We start from the raw sequence: 22072 nt of genomic DNA on the forward strand, positions 1-22072 counted from the left end.
TGAATACAATGTTTTCTCTTGTTCTTTTCTTCCTGTCCTGACTTTTTATACAGAAATTGAATGCATTTTTGTTGTATGTTCTGTTCTGGTTTGCACTGGACGTCTATTGGGCTGTATGGAATTTATTCTTGATTTCTATTTGATCCTCGCTGCCGTAACTAGAAGTTTTGGTGCTGCATGACTGACGTCTCAATGTTTCACTCATAACTCAGGTTTTGGTTTTGTGATCTAGTTTGTTCCTGAAGTGCAGTCTACATCACATTTTTAATCTTCTAAGAAAGGAAGGATACAACTTGAAGATGGCACTGTTTAGTTTTTGGGGGTTTTATGTTTAATTTTTTGTTTTTTTTGTTGTTTTTTATACATGTGTTGTCATTTGATTTAGGAATGTGCATGGATAACGCTATTTTGCTATGTTTTGTCTGTTGTTTCAATTTAATAAAAGGAATTGTTTGAACATCAAAAGTCATTGTTTTGGTTTTTTTTTACTTCTGCTTATTACTGATATACATAGGGGGCAAACCGTCCAAAATTAACACTTAATCATACCCCAGTCACAATGTCTGGATCTATCTTCTTATTTGCCTCCTTCCTTCTAAAATCAAATTTCAAATTTATGCAAATGCACCAGAAGGGCTCTGGGGGGTGTTATCCCTTTCACATGCTGTTAAAATACTCAGGGGTATTTATCATGCCTTAATAATAATATCTTTATATAGAGCACACAGATTATGCAGTGCTGCACAGAGCTTGCCAAATCAGTTCCTGTCCCCAATGGGGCTCACAATCTAATCACCCTACCAGTATGTTTTGGAGTGTGGGAGGAAACTGGAGGATCCAGAGGAAACCCACACAAACACGGAAAGAACATACAAACTCTTTGCAGATGTTGACCTGGATGGGACCACTAAGCCACAGTGCTGCTCTAATGCCTAGTCTGCCCTTTTGCCTCCTTCATGCCATATTATGAATACTCGAGTCTATACAAAAAAAAAATGTGCTCACCTTCCAACGAAGCCTCGGGAGGTCTTCTTCTGTCCAATGATGCTCCGGCTCCCTCTCCCCGTGCGCTGCTGATGCCCGAGCCGTGACGTCAGCGGTGTGTGCCGAAGGCGGCACACACACTAGAACGTCAGGGAGCCGCTGACGTCACAGCTTGAGCGACGGCACCGCACGGAGAGAGGGAGCCGGAGCATCGTTGGACCAAGAGGACCTCCCAGGGCGGCGGCGGAAGGTGAGTACACTTTTTTCTTATGGGCTGGCAGGCTGTATACTGGGGGAGGCTGTTACCAATGCATTTCCTACCTTCCGCTTATACTCGAGTCAATAGTATTTTCCAGTATTTTGTGTTAAAATTAGGTACCTCGGCTTATACTCGAGTATAGACATTAATTTAAAAATGAGTAATTTGCGCACAATACATAAGCACAAGAGATCGACAGTTATGGAATTTTGTAAAATGAGAACTTTTATAATATTTATTTGTAACATATTAAGGCACAACTTTATTGTATCTATTTGCTCTATATGTGTGGTTACTCAGATTTCTGCATATATGCATTTTGGGCATTATAATGCCATATGGAGGTAAAATGAAGTGTGATGCCCATTTGGCGATCTCAGACTTTTATTATATGTACAGTGCATTACGAAAGTATTCGTCCCATGGAACTTCTGGACCTTTTGCTACATTTCGGGCTTCAAACATAAAGATATTAAATTTCAATTTTTTTAGTGAAGAATCAACAAGTGGGACACAATTGTGAAGTGAAATGAGATTTATTGGATATCTTAAACTTTAAAAAAAAAATAATAAACAAGTGGGGCATGTAATATTATTTGGCTCCTTTACTTTCAGTGCAGCAAACTCCCTCCAGAGGTTCAGTGAGGATCTCTGAATTATCCAATGTTGTCCTAAATGACTGATGATTAGAGATGAGGGAGCACTAAAATGCTCGAGTGCTCGTTATTCGAGACTAACTTTTCCCGATGCTCCAGTGCTCGTCTCGAATAACGAGCCCCATTGAAGTCAATGGGAGACTCGAGCATTTTTTAAGGGGACCAAGGGTCTGCACAGGGAAGCTTGGCCAAACACCTGGCAACCTCGGAAAATGATGGAAACACCACGGAAATGGACAGGAAACAGCAGGGGCAGCATGCATGGATGCCTCTGAGGCTGCTTAATTGTACCATTATGCCAAAATTATGGGCAACAGCATGGCCATGACAGAGTGACCGAATGAGGCTAGATAGCATCTAAAACATCCAATAATTGACCCTGACACTATATAAGACGGCATGCAGAGGCAACGGCAGCAGCGGCAGACTAGAGAGTGTCAGGGCGACATACCCTAAATGGACTCAGGCTTCAAACCAATGGGTGGCAGAGAAGAACCAAAGGAGGTGAGCAAGAAGCGCTGAAATGATTTCCTATGTGAACAAAAGGTTGACTGTATATTTGGTCGATAACACAGCATGGTGGTGACATAGTGACCAAGTTCCATAACGTATCTGGTGAAACACCTGAAAAATGAGCCTGACACAGCTCGTTTGATAAGGGGACGACATGTGGAGGCAGCCATGGAGACGACTTCCATGATTAAGAGTGACAGTATGGGACATCCATATTGCGCTGCTATGATTGAAACTTCAGGTCTCCAGCATGGCGGCGACAGATGGGCCGAGTTCCACTATGTATCTGGTGAAACACCTGAAAATTCTGCCTGACACAGCTCGTTTGATAAGGGGATGATGTGCTGTATATCCTCTCGCGCTCCAGCGTCTGGGGTATGGAGAGCTGAACGCTGTGCATGGAGACATTGGTGGATGCTGTGGAGGATCGTGGAGGCGAAGGTGTGGTTTTCGCACGGGAGGTGTTTGGGACAGGGTCCTGGGCAGGGGGCTGACTAGCAGAGGCAGCAGGTGACACAGGGGAAGGAGCAGTGGTGTGAACGGCCTTGGTTCCATTGAGTGGGGTTGCGCATACTGGTGGTGGTTAGCTGGTAGTGGTGGAACCCCTGCTGATCCTGGTGTGGCACAAGTTGCACACACGGTCATCCGGTGTTTCTTTAAAGAACCTCCAGACTTCCGAAAATCTAGCCCTCGCCACGGGAGCTTCACTACGTGAAACATTTGGCGCTGATGCACCAGCTCTGGCCCTGCCTCTCCGTCTGGCCCCACCACTGCCTCTTCCAACCTGTTCTCGTCGAGGCCTCGCCTCTGTCTCAGAAGCACTGTGTTCACCCGGCCTATTAACCCAGCTTGGTTCTGTCACCTCATCATCCTCCGATCCCTCAGTCTGCTCCCCCCTCGGACTTCCTGCCCTGACAACAACTTCACCACTGTCTGACAGCCGTGTCTCCTCATTGTCCGACACCTCTTTACACACTTCGTCACTACGTCAACAATGTCATCATCACCCACAGGCTGCGACCGGTGGAAAACCTGGGCATCGGAAAAGAGCTCAGCAGCAACCGGACAAGTGGTTTGTGACTCTGGGAAGGGTCCAGAAAACAGTTCCTCAGAGTATGCCGGTTCAAATGTCAAATTTTCCTGGGAGGGGGCAGACTGGGGGGAAGGAGGCTGAGGTGGAGGAGGTGGAGGAGTGCTGATTTCGGTGACATGGGTGGACTGCGTGGAAGACTGACTGGTGGACAAATGGCTAGAAGCATTGTCCGCAATCCACGACATCACCTCTTCGCACTGTTCTGGCCTCAACAGTGCTCTACCACGAGTCCCAGTAACTTGAGACATGAACCTAGGGAGTGTAGCTCTGCGGCGTCCCCCTGCTCTCTCATCAGCAGGTGGTGTCTCACCCTGCCCAGGACCACGGCCTCTGAACCCTGCAGTAGTTGGACGCCCACGCCCTCGTCCTCTACCCCTAGCCCTCGGGTTCAACATTTTCAAAATTAAAGTGTAAACTGTAAGTTTTTTTTGGTGCTTTTTTTGTGTTTTTGTTTTTTTAACAAAATGATGCTATCCTATTGCTATGGCTAGTTTGTAGCCTACACTGACAGCACACAACTGGATTTTGTGCTGTGCCTGATGACTTTGAGTTATTAAAAAAAAAAAAAAAAAAAAAAAGCAGACTGTGCCTAATTCAATCAAACCCTTAATAAATTGTCCCACTTAGGTGTTTGAGATGGATATGTGTGTCACTAAGAGCTAAATATAACGTTCGCAAGTCTCCCTGCAAATTCCTCACAATATGGTACTAGCTGCACTACTAGTGCCAGCAAGGCCAGCCACAAGCAAATCAACAAAATATATATATAACGCTATTGTAGCCCTAAGAAAGCCGGTTGGGTTCTTGTATGCCTAGTTTCTAACCTACACTGACAGCACACAACTGGATTTTAAGTCACTTTAAGTTTAAAAAAAAAAAAAAAATTGTCAGACTGTGCCTAATTCAATCAAACCCCTAATAAATTGTCCCACTTCGGTGTTTGAGATGGATATGTGTGTCACCAAGAGCTAAATAGAACGTTCCCAAGTCTCCCTGCAAATTCCTCACAATATGGTACTAGCTGCACTACTAGTGCCAGCAAGACCAGCCACAAGCAAACAAAAAAATAAATAAAATATAACACTATTGTAGCCTAAGAAGGGCTGTTGGGTTCTTGTAGAATCACACCTGCCTAACAGTAAGCTAATAGAACACCCTAACGCTTTCCCTGCAGCAGCAGCTCTCTTCCTAACGGCATCCAGACAGAGAATGATGTGAGCAGCGCGGGCAGCGTCTAGTCTATTCCAGGGTCACCTGATCTGGCCAGCCAACCACTGCTATCGACGTGTAAGGGTACCACGTCATGCTGGGTGGAGTGCAGAGTCTCCTGGCTTGTGATTGGCTTTGTTTCTGGCCGCCAAAAATCAAAACGGTGGGAGATGCCATTTTCTCGAGCTGGCAAAGTATTCGTGCGAGCAACGAGCAGTTACGAGTACGCTAATGCTCGAACGAGCATCAAGCTCGGACGATTGTGTTCGCTCATCTCTACTGATGTTTAACTCCTTAACGCTCTGCGCCGTAGCTCTACGGCGCAGAGGTATAAGGAGTGTATGAAGAGGGCTCACGGGCTGAGTCCTCTTCATACAAAGGTGGGGGTTTTTGCAAAATGCATAAAACCCCCACCGCTAATAACCGCGGTCGGTGCTAGCACCGATCGCGGCTATTAACCCCCCCGTTGCCGCCGGCAAAGTCGCCGGCGGCATTTAAAAGACGGCGGCGCGCGGGCGCCGCCATCTTTTTTTCGATCGCCACGCCCCCGAACGTCATCGGGGGGCGGCGATCGGTTGCCATGGTAGCCTCGTGTCTTCTTTTGACACGAGGCTATCTGGCAGCTGCAGATTCGTTACAATGAGCCAGTGGCTCATTGTAATGAATGTGCTGCAAAAATGCCATATATTGCAATACAGAAGTATTGCAGTATATGGTAGCAGCGATCTGACCATCTAGGGTTAATGTACCCTAGATGGTCTAAAAGATAGTGAAAAAAAAAAGAAAAAAAAAAGTTTAAAAAATAAAAAAAATTAATAAAATATTAAAAGTTCAAATCACCCCCCATTCCCTAGAACGGATATAAAACATAATAAACAGTAAAAATCACAAACATATTAGGTATCGCTGCGTCCCAAAATGCCCGATCTATCAAAATATAAAAACGGTTACGGCCGGCGGTGACCTCCGAGACGGGAAATGGCGCCCAAATGTCCGAAATGCGACTTTTACACCTTTTTACATAACATAAAAAATGAAATAAAAAATGATCAAAATATCGCACAGACCTCAAAATGGTAGCAATGAAAACGTCGCCTCATTTCGCAAAAAATGACCCCTCACACATCTCTGTGCGCCAAAGTATGAAAAAGTTATTAGCGTCAGAAGATGGCAAAAAAATTTTTTTCTTTTTTGTACACATTCGTTTAATTTTTGAAAATGTATTAAAACACAATAAAACCTATATAAATTTGGTATCACCGCGATCGCACCGAACCAGAGAATAAAGTAGGCGTGTTATTTGGAGCGAAGAGTGAAAGTCGTAAAAACTGAGCCCACAAGAACGTGACGCACGTGACGTTTTTTTTCAATTTTTCCACATTTGGAATTTTTTTTCAGCTACGCAGTACACGGCATGTTAAAATAAATAACATCACGGGAAAGTAAAATTTGTTACGCACAAAATAAGCCCTCACACAGGTCTCTACACGGAAAAATGAAAAAGTTATGGATTTTTGAAGTTGGAGAGCGAGAAATCGGCCGAAAAACCCTGCGTCCTTAAGGGGTTAATATAATCCACCTGTGTGTAATAAGTCCCTGTATAAATCCACCTGTTCTGTGATGGTCTCAGGGTTCTGCATCATAAAGATCCAGGAACACCCCAGGCAGGTCCGTGATCCTGTTGTGGAGAAGTTTAAAGCCAGATTTGGATACAAAGAGATTTCACAAACATTAAACATCTCAAGGAGCCGTGTGCAGGTGATCATAATGTAATAGGAGTATCAGACCTCTGCAAATCTGCCAAAACCGGCCGTCCCTCTAAACTTTCATCTCAAACAAGGAGAAGACTGGCCAGAGATGCAGCCAGGAGGCCCATAATCACTCTGGATGATCTGCAGAGATCTACAGCTGAGGAGGGAGAGTCTGTCCATAGGACAATAATCAGTCGTACACTGTACAAATCTGCCCTTTGTGGAAGAAGAAGCCATTTCTCACAGATATCCATAAAAAGTATTTTTTAAAGTTTGACACGAGCCGCCTGGGAGACACCAAACGTGGAAGAAGGTACTCTGGTCAGATGAAACCAAAATTGAATTTGTTGGCCACAAAGGAAAACTTTATGTTTGCCGTAAAACAAAGCTTTCTCCAAGCTGTTCTCCAAGGAAGAATGGGCAAGAATCCATGTGCAAAACTGATAGAGACCTGATACCTGAAACCCCAAGCGCCTGCAGCTGTAATCACAGCAAGCTCGCGCTACAAAATATTAACTTAAGGGGCCGGATAATGTTGTACACCCCACTTTTTAGTTTATTATATTTTACAAAAGTTCAAAATTTCCAATAAATTTTTATTCCACTTCACAATTGTGTTCCACTTGTTCTTGATTCTCCACCAAAAAATTACAATACTAAATCTTTAGAAGCAAACAATTTTATATGTTTGAAGCCTGAAATGTGGCAAAATATAGAAAAGTTCAAGGGGGTCCTTTCGTAAGGAACTGTGTGTGTGTATCTATATCAAAAAAGGAAGCAGCACATGTCACAAAGCCCAGGACCCGGACTTAGTCCATCTAGTGACCACTACAACGTTTCAAGTCCTGAGGTCAAGCTTGAGAAAGACTTCAGTCCTCAGGAGTCGAAACGTTGGAGAGGTCGCTTGAATAAAAATACTCAATTTTGAATGGAATCTTGGAGTGCTGCCATTTTTCTCTTTGTTTTACGTTATAATATATATATATGAATTGGTCCCATTGGACCCCCACACTGGGTTCTATTTTCCCCTGGGAGTTGGTTGGCCTGGACCCATGTATTTAGTCCATTCATATATTTTATTTTTTTTATCTGGAGCATAAATCGTCAGTTACCACATTTTTATGTTTGTGTCACCAGAGATATCCTACTATCCTGCGCTAGTGCTGGATCTGTGACGCTGGCGGCCAGGTTCTGAGGTGTTGTGGATGCTTCCTGACATGCGCCACAACAAAACATGCCCTTTCTGGTAATTATCTCCACCTGTATATGGTCTTTAAATGGTTCTGTGGCACATTGTTCCGGCACCCCCTAAAGGAACAGGGTGCGAAACGTACGTCGAGGTGTTCGGACAGTGTGGTACTGGACTTGTGGAGTATGGCCTCTGATTGGTATTATGGTTGTGTTATAGCTGGCTCCAAATAATTTGGGGTAATTTAGAGTATTGGACTAGACTTTGTGTATTTAACCTTCTGTGTTCCCCTAAAACGTTTAATTGCTGCTGTGATATTTATGATGTGTTACCAGGACCTTGTTACAGATTTGATACATGATAACTCCCAGTCCAGATATTATCACACTGTCTGTTAGTTTTTTTATGTGGAACTCTTTTAATGGGGTGTTTTTAAATACTTTTTTCTGGTCATTGTGTATGACTGATGTGACTAATAAAGATGAATTACGTGTACCATATGAAGTATTGGTTACTCTACTTATTCAGTGCTATTGAGAGGTTTTTTTTTTGTTAAATATTAGTTGAGTGGTCCTCTATTTAGCCCCTTGCTATTTGTATTATCAATTCCTTGTGGTTGATATATTTTTGGTGTCTTCCGGTAACTTGCCCAGTTACCATGGCACCTCAGCACTGGGCCGGGTTTTTTACACATTCACTCTCATCATGACGGTCCTTGCGTTTCCATACACAATTGGCTTTGTCATCTGCACGCTACTATGTTTATTCACAGATTTTTATTCGGATAACACAGGGGAACGTTCCGATACCCTTCTGGGTATTTTATTAATCCCGTTGCACATCACATCATACAATACCTATGGAATATGTAGGGACGTTTTCCTAACTGATTGGAGTGCTGCTTTTTTCCTTTTATATGCATAGAGTGACCTCAGGACTGGTTGTTTGGTGTGCGTCGACCAGTGGCGGTGTACTGCTTGGCCTTTCCTTGAGTATTTGTTCTATTGGATATGGCGTTAGAGCGCCCCCTAGATCGTGACGGTATGATTAGATCACGGATCAGTCACAATCCCAGGCTTAATATAATTTACTGTAATTTATTGTGTATTTAGGGTCTATTACAACCAAAATATTGCAGTTAGGTCAAACGGTCAGAAACCTGAACTACTACAGCAGTTTTATCACTGGTAGGAAAGTAATATTGGCTGTAATATACACCACCTATTGCTCAATATTACTGGTTTCTTTGCTAAATATTGTACAAAATTATTTGTCTCTACATAAATGTACAAAACTGTATCCAGCACTTTGTCTCATCCATTCTGAATTCTGTAAAATGTCCACAAAAGGTAAAAGGATTGTCGGTAGTTTCCGAAAAAGTCTCACTGTCGAAAATCTGGACAGTTCTTATTTGAGTTTCCATCTGTTTGGAGGGGATAGGAAAAGTACTGTGTGGGGACCAGAAACGTAGATGATGGATTGAGATGGATGGAATGTGCTGAAGAGTACGGAGGCGGAGGTGAGGTCACCAGATAAGCAGGATCTGCTCTGGAGGAAGAAAGTCTACGTACTGACCCCCCGGTAGAGGTGGAACTGGTGGCAGTGCTGGATTGTCTGGATGGAGTCCGTAGGCTGGTACTAGTCAAAATCATAGGTAACGTTTCTGGAGGATAACTGCGTAAGGTGAATCTCATCGGCTGCTGAGATGACTGCTTCGGTCTCAGACAAGTGCAACAGTAGACGGCAACAAGGGAACCCACGATGATGAAGGCAATGAATATCGACCCAACAACAAGGAATGGAACATATACAGGTTCTGCAAGATATAAAAATAGCATGACATTAATAGTCAAGGTATTCGTTTTTTGTAAAATAACATGCAATTTAAGAAATATATATATGGCAGATGAATGTAACTAAAGGTCAATGCCCAGATGAGGACACCCCTTTAAGTTAAACATGAACTGTGGGTTCCTCTATCTGTGGTAGTGATGAACTCTGATCGTAGTTCTGAAACAATGGGGGATATTTATCATACGCCGGGATGTGCCAGTCCCACCGAGCATCCGGCAAGCTGGATACATCAAGTGGGTACGGCCTCTTGATGTATCTGACGGGGCCTGCACATGGTTTATTTCTACGCCAGAAACTACCTAGTGTAGAAATGAATGCAGCCGACTCATTTTCACGTATAGAATTTTGATGGCGGTAGCAAGTGCACAGGGACAGGAACACCCCGTGCCGGCCGGCTGCGCCCCAACCATTCATGCTTCCCTGGCATTTGCAAATATTTCAGGGCTTCTATGAAGTGGGGTAACTTGAAGCTGATGGGCCCCAGTGCAGTCTGTGCCAGGGCCCTGACTATAATGTATGGTTTATAGTAATAGTCTTCTGATATGGGAAAGTGACACCTTATGGGCCCCCAAAGCCTCTTGGGCCCGTTTGCGACCGCACACTCTGCACCCCCTCAAGTTACGCCCCTGCCTCTATGCCACTGGCCTGGTGCAGAAGCCCTGATTAATACCCCCATTGTCTATATCCTTTTCCTAAAGCGACTATTACACGATGACAAGTCTTTCTACTCCTTATAGCTGTACTTTTTCTATGATCTCCATGGCCTGCACCCTACCCGCGGCCTGACTCATACATCCCATCTACTCGGTGCGAGCTGCTAAGCTACCTGAGCCTGTGAGCAGGAAGTGAACACTTTCACACCATAAATAATGAGGCAGCGTCCTGCTCCAACATCAACAAACGGGCAGGAGGAGAAACACATGTATAAAACATGCTGAGAAATCTCCTTCACCCACACAAGAATCACATTGCTCTTCTGTGTAACACATCCCCTCCCAGTGACTCCAGGTGACTGCATCCTTGGGGCATGTTGTTCACTGCCAATTCAAACATAAAACAAAAATTCTGTATTAAAAGTAATGAATTGTATTCTACCAAATAAGTGCAGCTCAGTATATTGCATTAGTGGTCACCTTCACTACAACTCCGCTCTGAAGAGACAATCCAGTTGGAAAAGTAATAGTGTAGATACCACAGAGACAGGTCACTGTGCCAAAAAAGAGCTTTATCCTGATTAACCTGTAACCAAACACAAGGGCCATTCTCTATATAGGGGCACATTACAACACTCCTATCCTGTATATATGGGCACAACACAGTACTACTACTCCTATCCTGTATATATTTGGCCAGAGTACTACTACTTCTATCCTGCATATATGGGCACAGCACAGTACTACTACTCCTATCCTGTATATATGGGCACAACACAGTACTACTACTCCTATCCTGTATATATTTGGCCAGAGTACTACTACTCCTATCCTGTATATATGGGCACAGCACAGTACTACTACTCCTATCCTGTATATATGGGCACAGCTCAGTACTACTACTCCTGTCCTGTATATATGGGCACAGCACAGTACTACTACTCCTATCCTGTATATATGGGCACAGCACAGTACTACTACTCTTATCCTGTATATATGGGCATGGCACAGTACAGCTTCTACTATCCTGTATATACGGGCACAGCACGGTACTACTACTCCTACCCTGTATATATGGGCACAGCACGGTACAGCTTCTACTATCCTGTATATATGGACACAGCGCAGTACTACTACTCATATCCTGTATATATGGGCACAGCACAGTGCTACTACTCCTATCCTGTATATATGAGCACATCACTGTACTACTACTCCTATCCTGTATATATGAGCACATCACTGTACTACTACTCCTATCCATATAGTAATGGATAGGAGTAGCATATAATAATGAATAGAAGGACAGATGAAAATGAAAAGCTAGAATGTTGGTTTTAGACAACAGTAAAGAAATGCTAAATACTTTTTATCAGACCTGTGCAATATGTTTGACCACTGTGGTAGTTGCCCATAGTAATCAATCTGGAAGTATCTTTTGTGTTGTAAACTGGACAACACCCGATACAAGTACAAAATCTGGTGTTTATCTAAGAAAGATTGCAAAAGGAGCCTATGAAGAATAGATAGGGAACCACAATGTACCCCCTCACCGGTCTGACTTTGGGCTAATCCCAAGGATGTTTTCCATTGGTATTCACACTGTAACCCCTCTACAATGATCTGGACAGTTCTGCCAAAAGGACACAAGGCCACTTCATCCCTGAGTAGTCCCAGAGTTGGTGACAGCAGATCAGAGGACAGCCGTGTGAACCATCAGGAGTTATCCAGAAACAGTCCAGGATCCAGTCAGGCAGAAGTAATAGGGCAGCATAAAAATATTGTCACAAAATTTAATTTCAGAAATTCAGTATATTCCAGTAAACAGACCTGATACAAGGAACCATTGAGGGAAAGCACTTCTTATCACCAGGGGCGTGCACTGCCTGCAAGGAGACCCACTAGTCCTGTGCATGTAGTACGGGTAGACAAGGGGGCGCTGGTACAATGGCAGCCATGTGACACAGTAGCCATCTTTGCTTCCATAACTCTGCTGCCTGTCTAATCCATCCGTCTCCTCGCTTCTCCTCTGCCAGTCTCTCCACTGGTTACATTGCACAGCAGATTCAGTATAAAATATTAACGAGGACCCACAAAGCCGTCTGCAACCCGTCCCCTCCATATATCTCTGAAGTGATCCGCCAATACCATCCTGCACATAATCTCCATTCCTTACAGGACCCTCAGCTTCACTCTATTACCATCCGATCTTCTCACAACCGTATGCAGGGCTTCTCCTGTGCCACATCCACACTCTGGAACTATCAACCAAAACGTGTCCCCCACTTTCCAATGTAACGTGAAAATCATCAATTTAGAATTACCTTCAACATGCAATAGCTCATGTCTCCATCTACCCTCCCGTACAGATTATGGGCAGCTCAGGTGGCTCAGTGGTTAGCACTACAGCCTTGCAGCGCTGGGGTCCTGGGTTCAAGTCCCAGGGTCAACATCTGCAAAGAGTTTGTATGTTCTCTCCATGTTTGCATGGATTTCCTCCGGTTTGCTCCCACACTCCAAAACATACTGGCAGGTTGATTAAATTGTGAGCCCCATGGGGACAGGGACCAATTTGGCAAGCTTTGTGCAGCGCTGCATAATCTGTGTGCGCCATATAAATAAAGAATTATTATTATTGTGAGCCCTCACAGGCAGGGTCCTCCTTCCGCTTGTGCCAAATCAGTCTTGTTTTGCATCTTTTGTACTAATTTGTTCACGTCTCAATGTAATGTCTGTGAACCCTTACTGATTGTACAGCAGCATGGAATTAAAGCTGCTCTATAAATTACTTACCGTATATAATAATAATAATAGTAATAATAATAAAATGTAACCAAACCCACTGAGAACAGAAGGTTGATACCATCCACATGAGCTCTTCTGCCTTTTCTTTGTGATGTGTGTAACAAACATGGAACCCACCACACTACTCAGCAGATATTGCTTTGTACATACAGCTCCATACATTCAGGGGTGCACAAGCCATGAGGCGAGTTGGGCCTCTTGCTTCAGGCAGCACTACATGCATCAAAATGGGGGGCAGCGTCAGGGGCACAGTCACTTATTACAAAGCAGGACCTGACTCTCAACAATGTATCTTCACACCCGGTGTCAACAAAAGTGTCAAACATTGCATGGAGAATGCACTTAATAAAAAAATAACCTGATATAGTATAAATGGATGTAGCGTTATGGGTGCTAATCTGTAGCTCGCCTCAGGCAGCAGAGAATTTAGATTTACCCTGCATACACAGGAATATCTCCAGCGTTACAGCTTATCCCATCAAGTGGCCGGTGGTGGCCCTGGGTCTTAGACCTCCGACAATCTGATATGGATGACAGAGCATCGATATCTAAATCAAAAGACTCATAACCACTTCTATCTACCTGAAGACTTTAACTGTCTAAAAGATCAGCAACTCTGATCACTTGATTCAGCCTGTGATTGGCTGAGCTCATTCCTAATAAAGTGCGTGAGGGAACAAGTATCAATGAATAAGGCCAATCCGTTGTACTGATTTGTTACAATGTAATATCTGATTTTGTCATGCACACTTTGATTTATAAAGTGCTGCAGAATAGGTTGGCTCTGTATAAATACTAACAATTTTTATATTATTACTATTATTATTATTATTAAAGGAAGGTCCTTAACCCCTTCTCTGCCACATAAGAAGACACTAGTGTTATTGCAGATTTTGTATTCAGACCCCAGACCATCGCGGTAAGCCTCTGTATACATCTGTACTCACTATTCACTAGGCATTTTCTTCTATTTATATGCCTGGCTGACTCACTAAAGCTGCACATTTGTCCAGCAGCGCAGGGGTTAAACGTGTCAGACGGCCTGGTTTTTATAAACTTTGCAAGGCCAATTTGACACATTCCAAGTAAAACATCCCGGTGAAGTCGGCCTACCGCTATGTTTCTTTACTGACTCCCGCTCATACGCAAGAACAGAGGGGCTATTACCAATGCCTAATATCATATAATAACTCTATCCCCCCACGTATAAAGCAAATTGCCCCAATCTGCTCTGTAAAGACTATTCACTGCAGTATGGCTCCTGCTCAGGTCATCTGGAGATCGAAACCTACCACATACAGGTTAAGATTTTCATGGGAAAAACAAATTTGACTTTAAAATTTGGGGCATACATTCTTTATATGATTATTGCCTATGACTTAAATGGTCAGTAACCTTTGTATAACATTGTATACATATAGATCAGTGATGTAATCATATATAAGAGACTGTGTAATATGTCTAATCAGAGAATATGCCCTTTTTCTCGACGTATTTGCCTTGGTTTTTTCTACTTGCGAGATTGCTTTTGTAGGCCTCATGTACAGAACAGTATATGGTGGCTATTTCACAGCTGCCATTGGGGTCTATTGAGTCCCACCCGTTCCATCTCCATCCTGCCGAAACAGGCCACAAAAGTCGCCCTGTAAGCGGCCCACATGAGAATGCTCCTTGTATGTGTAGTATACAGGAGACATCGCTGCAGTCACTCTCCACCAACCTGTTCTGCAACTGAAAATTAGACCTATAACTTTCAAAGGGAAAAACTTCCAACAACAAAAAAAAAATAAACAAAATGTAAGCCATATAATTTCCAAAAATTGTGTTACCCCTCCTACACACACACTCCAGAAGAGGAAAAATGTTCTAGTTGCTCATGGCAAACTAATGAAAGCTCATCTCTTATTTCCCCACAGCTGTTTATAAAATGAAAGCTGAGCTCTGATTGGTTGCTATAGACAACTAGATCAGTTCAGCTCCCAGACATTTCTGATTAATCTCCCCCAATGTACCGTATTTTTGGGACTATAAGGAGCAGCGCACCATCAATAAATGCCTGCTAAAATGTCTAGGTTCATATATAAGGCGCACCGGATTATAAGGCGCACCTGATTATAAGGATGAATGACCGGCAGGGGGCAGACCTGTGCACAGTTCAAGGCAGCTGTTGTCTGTAAGCACAGTTCATATATAAGGCGCACTGGACTATAAGGCGCACCTTTGATTTCTGAGAAAATCAAAGGATTTTTTGTGCGCCTTATAGTCCGTAAATACGGTACTTTTAATTCATACAACAATAGTTGAATGAACTACAAAGGTTCTGAATTTGTCAGACATGTATGTACTTGCCTTCTACATGAGTACAAGCCGGTCTGTCTACAATGCACTAAATATAGGGCCAAAAAATCTTATTTTCTGGATAAATACAGGACTTCATTATTTTTTTATCTTTAATAAATTGGATTACTGCTTTTTATGGTATAAATAGATAGATAGATAGATAGATAGATAGATAGATAGATATAAGATAGATAGATAGATAGATAGATAGATAGATATGAGATAGATAGATAGATAGATAGATAGATATGAGATAGATAGATAGGTAGATAGATATGAGATAGATAGATAGGTAGATAGATATGAGATAGATAGATAGATAGATAGATAGATAGATAGATAGATAGATAATGAAGAGGCAGCACTCAAAAACTGGGGTGTATCTTTAGTGAGGGATCACCTTCTTCAATTTGATTGGATTAGCTACCTGTGACTCTGGCCCAGGGTTTTATGGTTTGACACCCACTTCAATTAGGCGGTACCATTCTGGATTTTCCCTTTTTTTTATATATATATGAGATAGATAGATATGAGTCTGGTGAATATTGGTGAACCTAATACACTCTGTGTCCCAACCTAGGAACTGTCCATTGGTACCATTAGTTTTCTAATGGAACAAAAATAATAGTACAGGCAGTCCTGGGGTTATGTACAAGATTGGTTCTGTAGGTTTGTTCTTAAGTTGAATTTGTATGCAAGTCGAAACTGTATATTTTATAATTGTAGATCCAGACAATTTTTTTTGGTCTCTGTGACAATTGGATTATAAATATGTTGGATTTTCATCAGAACCAGGATTAACAATAAAGCTTCATTACAGACACCTGTGATAACTGTTATAGCTGTTAATTGTAGCCTAAGGCTAAAGTAAATTACCAACATCCAGGCGTCGTCTGTAAGTCGGGTGTTCTTAAGTAGGGGACTGCCTGTATTAATATAATCTCAGTAAGACTAGAAGAAAAAGAGAAGCAACTACAAAATCCTGCTAATGTTTGCATCTACATAGAGTTGCCAACCTGTGTATCTCTATGGTGACAGACTACAAACAACCCTATGTGTAGTCTGATCCTGCAATCTTCTATCTGCCCCATCATCTAGCAAACTAGTAAACATCAGACATGTTTGTAGTCCGTTATCATGGTCAGAGCCCCTGATATATAAGGCCTGTTAGCATCTTTCTCATAGACTGTAAGCTCTTGTGAGCAGGGTCCTCACTCCTATTGCTCCATATGACTGCTTGTACTCTGTAATATAATATTATATCTGTATATGTCCCCTGTGATTTTTAAAACGCTACAGAATATGATGACGCTATATAATTAAAGATTATTATTATTATTATCTGTGTCTGAACCTGCACCCAAAGATGGAGTGAGCATCTGAGATAAGACTGGAATGTGACCACCCTCAATTCTTGGTCATTTCGGATCTTCCTATCAAAGAGAGATACAGAACAAAACTAACAACGCCTAAACTTGTTTCTATATGAGTTTCTGTACTTCCTTGAATAAAGCAAAATTGCCTTTGCCTCTGACCAAGCGGGAGTTATACCTGATTATTTTTTTGTCTGGTGTAATTCTTTATGCATGCACTTGGTTACATCAATTTGGACAGGAGCAACAACTCATAAAAAGGGGGTTCTCCTCATCCCACCTCAACAGCAGTGTCTATAGCTGCTACAGTAGTTACACCCTGTTAGCAAGTTGTCTTATACCTATTCTAAACTTTTCCCTACAGATACACGTTGGTGTAAGAGCCATTATTAGATACACACATATCCATGCCTCACTTCCACTCACTGCATGTAGCCAGTTAACCATTTCACCAAGGGACCAGCTTGTTATAAGCCATTAGAGTGTTTGGATATCTGTATATAAGAATCTAATAAAAGGGTCTTATAGTATGAAATTCAATCTCCCATTATCAGGCATAGAGCTACTTCTGTCACAGGGCTCAGAATTAATGGCCCTTTGCACTGTACATATTAAACTGCACTTCAGCCGGGGCATAAAAGTCTCCGCTGGGACTGAGCGGCTGTGAAGTATTGCACAGGAGGTCCGCGGATACTATTACAGGCCTCACCCTTGGTAATTTGGTTAGAGCACTACACATTGCCGCACAAGAGATTCTATGCATTGCTTAACTCAAAGTGGTTTTACAGAAATTTACGAGCGACTGAGGCCGTGCCAAGGGCGCACAAAGAAAAGATTATTATTTTTTTTTCCGGATAATTTTTAGGATTTAGATTGAGATCTATAAATATACTGTACGTGTATAAGCGAACCCATGATACAGAAGGATGTATAGGGGTGTGTGGTATGGATATGTAGCAGAGCTGAGATTGTTATTTAACTCTTTGGAGTTGGATGGATTGTGAAATTTTAGTGATAGTCTCAGTTCAGAGTAAACATCACTAGTTATGACAAAGGACAAACTCAGCTCTGCTACACGTGCACCTGATTAATGACTAGATGCGAATGTTATAGGATTTAGAAGTCATTCCTATCCACAATGTCATACAAGAAAATGTCCTAGTCAATGTGTGACTGACTACTGTAATATGGAGGTACTGGCAGGACCCTGCACTACTACTGAAGATGGTAAAGAACTGAATAGCTAGGATATCAGGGGAACCAATATGGATAATGTATGCTTAGGGGATAGGTCTTGTTTGTCATGGGACCACAGTGGTAGTAGGTGATGGTAGTGTCCTCTCCTGGGACAAGGTGACATATGGTAGTTTTCTAGGCCTCATTCGTATTTCAGATCCAAAAATTATTTATCTGCATCTCAAAGTGGTATAACCCAAAGAGCACAGAGTACCGGGAAAAGTTTTACTAACACTGTAGATAGATAATAGATAGAGAGATAGATATATATTGAACACCATAATTCTGCTTAACATGACATAAACGTCACCTCAACTGGTGTTTGGAGTGCTGCCTGCTATTCTACATGTAGATAGATAGATAGATAGATAGATAGATAGATAGATAGATATAGATATATGATAGATAAATATAAGGTAGATATATAATAGATAGATAAATATGAGATAGATAGATAGATAGATAGATAGATAGATAGATAGATAGATATGAGATAGATAGATAGATATGAGATAGATAGATAGATAGATAGATAGAGATATATGATAGATAAATATAAGGTAGATAGATAATAGATAGATAGATATGAGATAGATAGATAGATAGATAGATAGATATGAGATAGATAGATAGATAGATAGATATGAGATAGATAGATAGATAGATATGAGATAGATAGATATAGATATATGATAGATAAATATAAGGTAGATAGATAATAGATAGAGAGATAGATATATATTGAACACCATAATTCTGCTTAACATGACATAAACGTCACCTCAACTGGTGTTTGGAGCGCTGCCTGCTATTCTACATGTAGATAGATAGATAGATAGATATGAGATAGATAGATAGATAGATAGATAGATATAGATATATGATAGATAAATATAAGGTAGATAGATAATAGATAGATAGATATGAGATAGATAGATAGATAGATAGATAGATAGATAGATAGATATGAGATAGATAGATAGATATGAGATAGATAGATAGATAGATAGATATAGATATATGATAGATAAATATAAGGTAGATAGATAATAGATAGATAGATATGAGATAGATAGATAGATAGATAGATAGATAGATATGAGATAGATAGATAGATATAGATATATGATAGATAAATATAAGGTAGATAGATAATAGATAGATAGATAGATAGATAGATAGATAGATATGAGATAGATAGATAGATATGAGATAGATAGATAGATATGAGATAGATAGATAGATAGATAGATAGAGAGATAGATATATATTGAACACCATAATTCTGCTTAACATGACATAAACGTCACCTCAACTGGTGTTTGGAGCGCTGCCTGCTATTCTACATGTAGATAGATAGATAGATAGATATGAGATAGATAGATAGATAGATAGATAGATAGATATAGATATATGATAGATAAATATAAGGTAGATAGATAATAGATAGATAGATATGAGATAGATAGATAGATAGATAGATATGAGATAGATAGATATGAGATAGATAGATAGATAGATATGAGATAGATAGATAGATAGATAGGTAGATAGATAGATATAGATATATGATAGATAAATATAAGGTAGATAGATAATAGATAGATAGATATGAGATAGATAGATAGATAGATAGATATGAGATAGATAGATAGATAGATAGATAGATAGATATGAGATAGATAGATAGATAGATATAGATATATGATAGATAAATATAAGGTAGATAGATAATAGATAGATAGATATGAGATAGATAGATAGATCGATCGATAGATATATAGATGGATAGAAAGATAGATATATATAAGATAGATAAATAGATTGATTTGAGGTTGATAAATATATAATAGATGGATTGATAGATATGAGATACTGTAGATGGATAGATAGATAGATATGAGATAGATAGATAGATAGATAGATGGATAGAAAGATAGATAGATATAAGATAGATATATAGATTGATTTGAGGTTGATAAATATATAATAGATGGATTGATAGATATGAGATACTGTAGATGGATAGATAGATAATTAGATAGATATGAAATAGAGATATATAGATAGACAATCATATATCAGTATAAGATATATACATTTTTTAGATACATAACAGATAAATATCGTAAAGATAAATCATGGATCGATAGATTGAAAGATTATCAAATTTAAAATGATCAGATCAAGTGAAGAATTCAATTTGTTCGAAAATGTTATTGGATGTGCATTGAGATCTAATAGAAACCCCTTGCCCACTATGTGGACATGTATGTATCTAGCACACAGTCCACTATCACACAGTAGTATTCTGGTCTGGAATACTGGTCTGGTCTGTATTTGCCAAAATCACAAAAGGATCCTGAGACGGTGTACCAATATTCCATTTTTATCTTTTTTCTCTTCTGGTTTTGCTTTCCAAATACTGATGCAATATACGGAGCAGAACACTGCTGTGTGTAAGTAGCCTTACTCCTTACCTTATCACACAGGTAATACCCCATGTGCATTTTGGGTACTTGATGCTGATACAATGATTACATGATGATCACCAATATATAGACTGATATATTGTTTTGTTGAATCAATATGATATAACTGGATTATGATGTGCCCTATACCAGTCACAGATGTAACAGAGCAACATTCATCATTTACAATCTATTATCATATTGTAATATTGTGGTAGTCGTAATATTTATCGCCTGTAAAAATACAGAAGAGTCTAAATAATGGAAAAGCAGGATTTTTCCCTATAACACTGGAACATTTGTTATATAACGGCAAAATCTTTACACCAATGGTTTAGTACACATATGTCATCTGCATCCAAAAACAAAAGCTTTCTGGGACTTGTAGTTCCCCGCCGCCCCCTTAATGACTTGTGATGAGCCACTATAAGGCTCCAGTATGTAGATACTCACGTGCAGAGACTCCAGTGTTCTCCAGCTCCCTGTCATTGGTACAGCTGCCTTGTTCCAGTCTAGCATCTGATGCTGCACAACAATAGCGCAGAGAGCACGATCCACAACAGATAGTAGCATCAGCAGTGTCAAAATCCTCAGGACACTGGAATCCCGCCTGATAATTGCCAGCGGCGTCCACCCATCCATGACAGTATTCCCCCTGTGCCCTGGCATTACCCCAAGTAAAGAAGGAAAGCATCAAGTAGCATCCCAGTAACCTCATAGTTACTCCACTGGTGCCAAACTAAGAAATACAAAGTTGTCCCTGTGTAGCAGCAGGACCTGGATGTGGAGTCTTCTACAAGTCACCCATTGAGTAGGTCCACAGGGATGAAGCAAGGAGGACATGAAGAGACTGTCAGATCTTTGAGTCCAGAACTTTGCATCTTACAATGGTTCTCCTCTCATGGGTTCTTGGGTTGGTCTCTCACATCTGCATGGTCAGAATTTCGATATTGTCCTGGTGATGTGAGGACAGGGCATTGCTTGGTGGATCTGCTCTGGCTTTCTAGCTATAGCTCCAGGGATCTGCAGCTGTGTTCTCTCATTTGCAGTCAGCCTCTGGTGGTCTCTGACTTCTGTATGGGCAGAGCAAACAGAAGCAGGTCAGAATTCACTGAGCAACATGGAAATTCCAGTGCTGAGCAGTGATCCCAGGAGCTGACATAACTGAGCGCGCCGCAGCTAAGAGCTGACTAGGAATCCTGGGGCTGGGGTCTCTCTCAAGTTTAGAGCTTGCTCCTGCCTTCTCTCATGTGCAGTCATCTTCTGGTGGTCTTCCTCTGTGCATGTCTGGCAGCTTGCTAGAGCCCCCCTGGCTGTCACTCCCAGCCCCCAGGGTCACAAGGCAGCTAATGAGAGGAGCTCCCTGCCACTCACTAGTAGCCATTGTCACCAATATAGAGGCTGAGCTCGGCTTCCCCTGGGAGATGGCTCACAATGGAATCCGGCACACAAGCCCCCCTCATTACTCACAATTTATTTCTAAATGCAGGCTAATTTGAAGTGGGTTTTCATTGAAAGAAAAGAAACCTCATTCATCGCTGCCGGGGAACCTTCCTATACATCCACAGCCTGACTGCTATATACTGTAGAGTAACTATATATATTCGTATCTATCACCTCCGCCTCCTAGTGATGGTTCCCTGCTAACCGATCCTTCACCTCCATTTATTCTGGTACCATCCTAAA

The 22072-nt window shown here is 41.3% G+C and overlaps 1 protein-coding gene across 1 annotated transcript; it reads right to left on the bottom strand.

Moving 5' to 3' along the window:
* Window positions 1–7103: 7103 nt before the first annotated feature.
* On the bottom strand, window positions 7104–21737 carry SHISA3 (shisa family member 3). The gene is made up of 2 exons (XM_072124978.1): window positions 20840–21737; window positions 7104–9470 (listed from the first exon to the last, which is right to left on the bottom strand). The coding sequence occupies exons 1-2, from the start codon at window positions 21102–21104 to the stop codon at window positions 9037–9039; spliced, it is 699 nt and encodes a 232-aa protein (XP_071981079.1). The 5' UTR covers window positions 21105–21737; the 3' UTR covers window positions 7104–9036.
* Between the last annotated feature and the right edge of the window lie 335 nt (window positions 21738–22072).

Source organism: Engystomops pustulosus, chromosome 1, assembly GCF_040894005.1.
Source record: "Engystomops pustulosus chromosome 1, aEngPut4.maternal, whole genome shotgun sequence".
Taxonomy (NCBI): domain Eukaryota; kingdom Metazoa; phylum Chordata; class Amphibia; order Anura; family Leptodactylidae; genus Engystomops; species Engystomops pustulosus.

Excerpts from the sequence above, each read along its gene's own strand:
- SHISA3 (XM_072124978.1), bottom strand. The coding sequence starts at position 21,104 with ATGAGGTTACTGGGATGCTACTTGATGCTTTCCTTCTTTACTTGGGGT. Across the intron at positions 9,471-20,839 it reads GAACACTGGAGTCTCTGCAC|AACCTGTATATGTTCCATTC; the intron begins GTGAGTATCTAC and ends TATATCTTGCAG.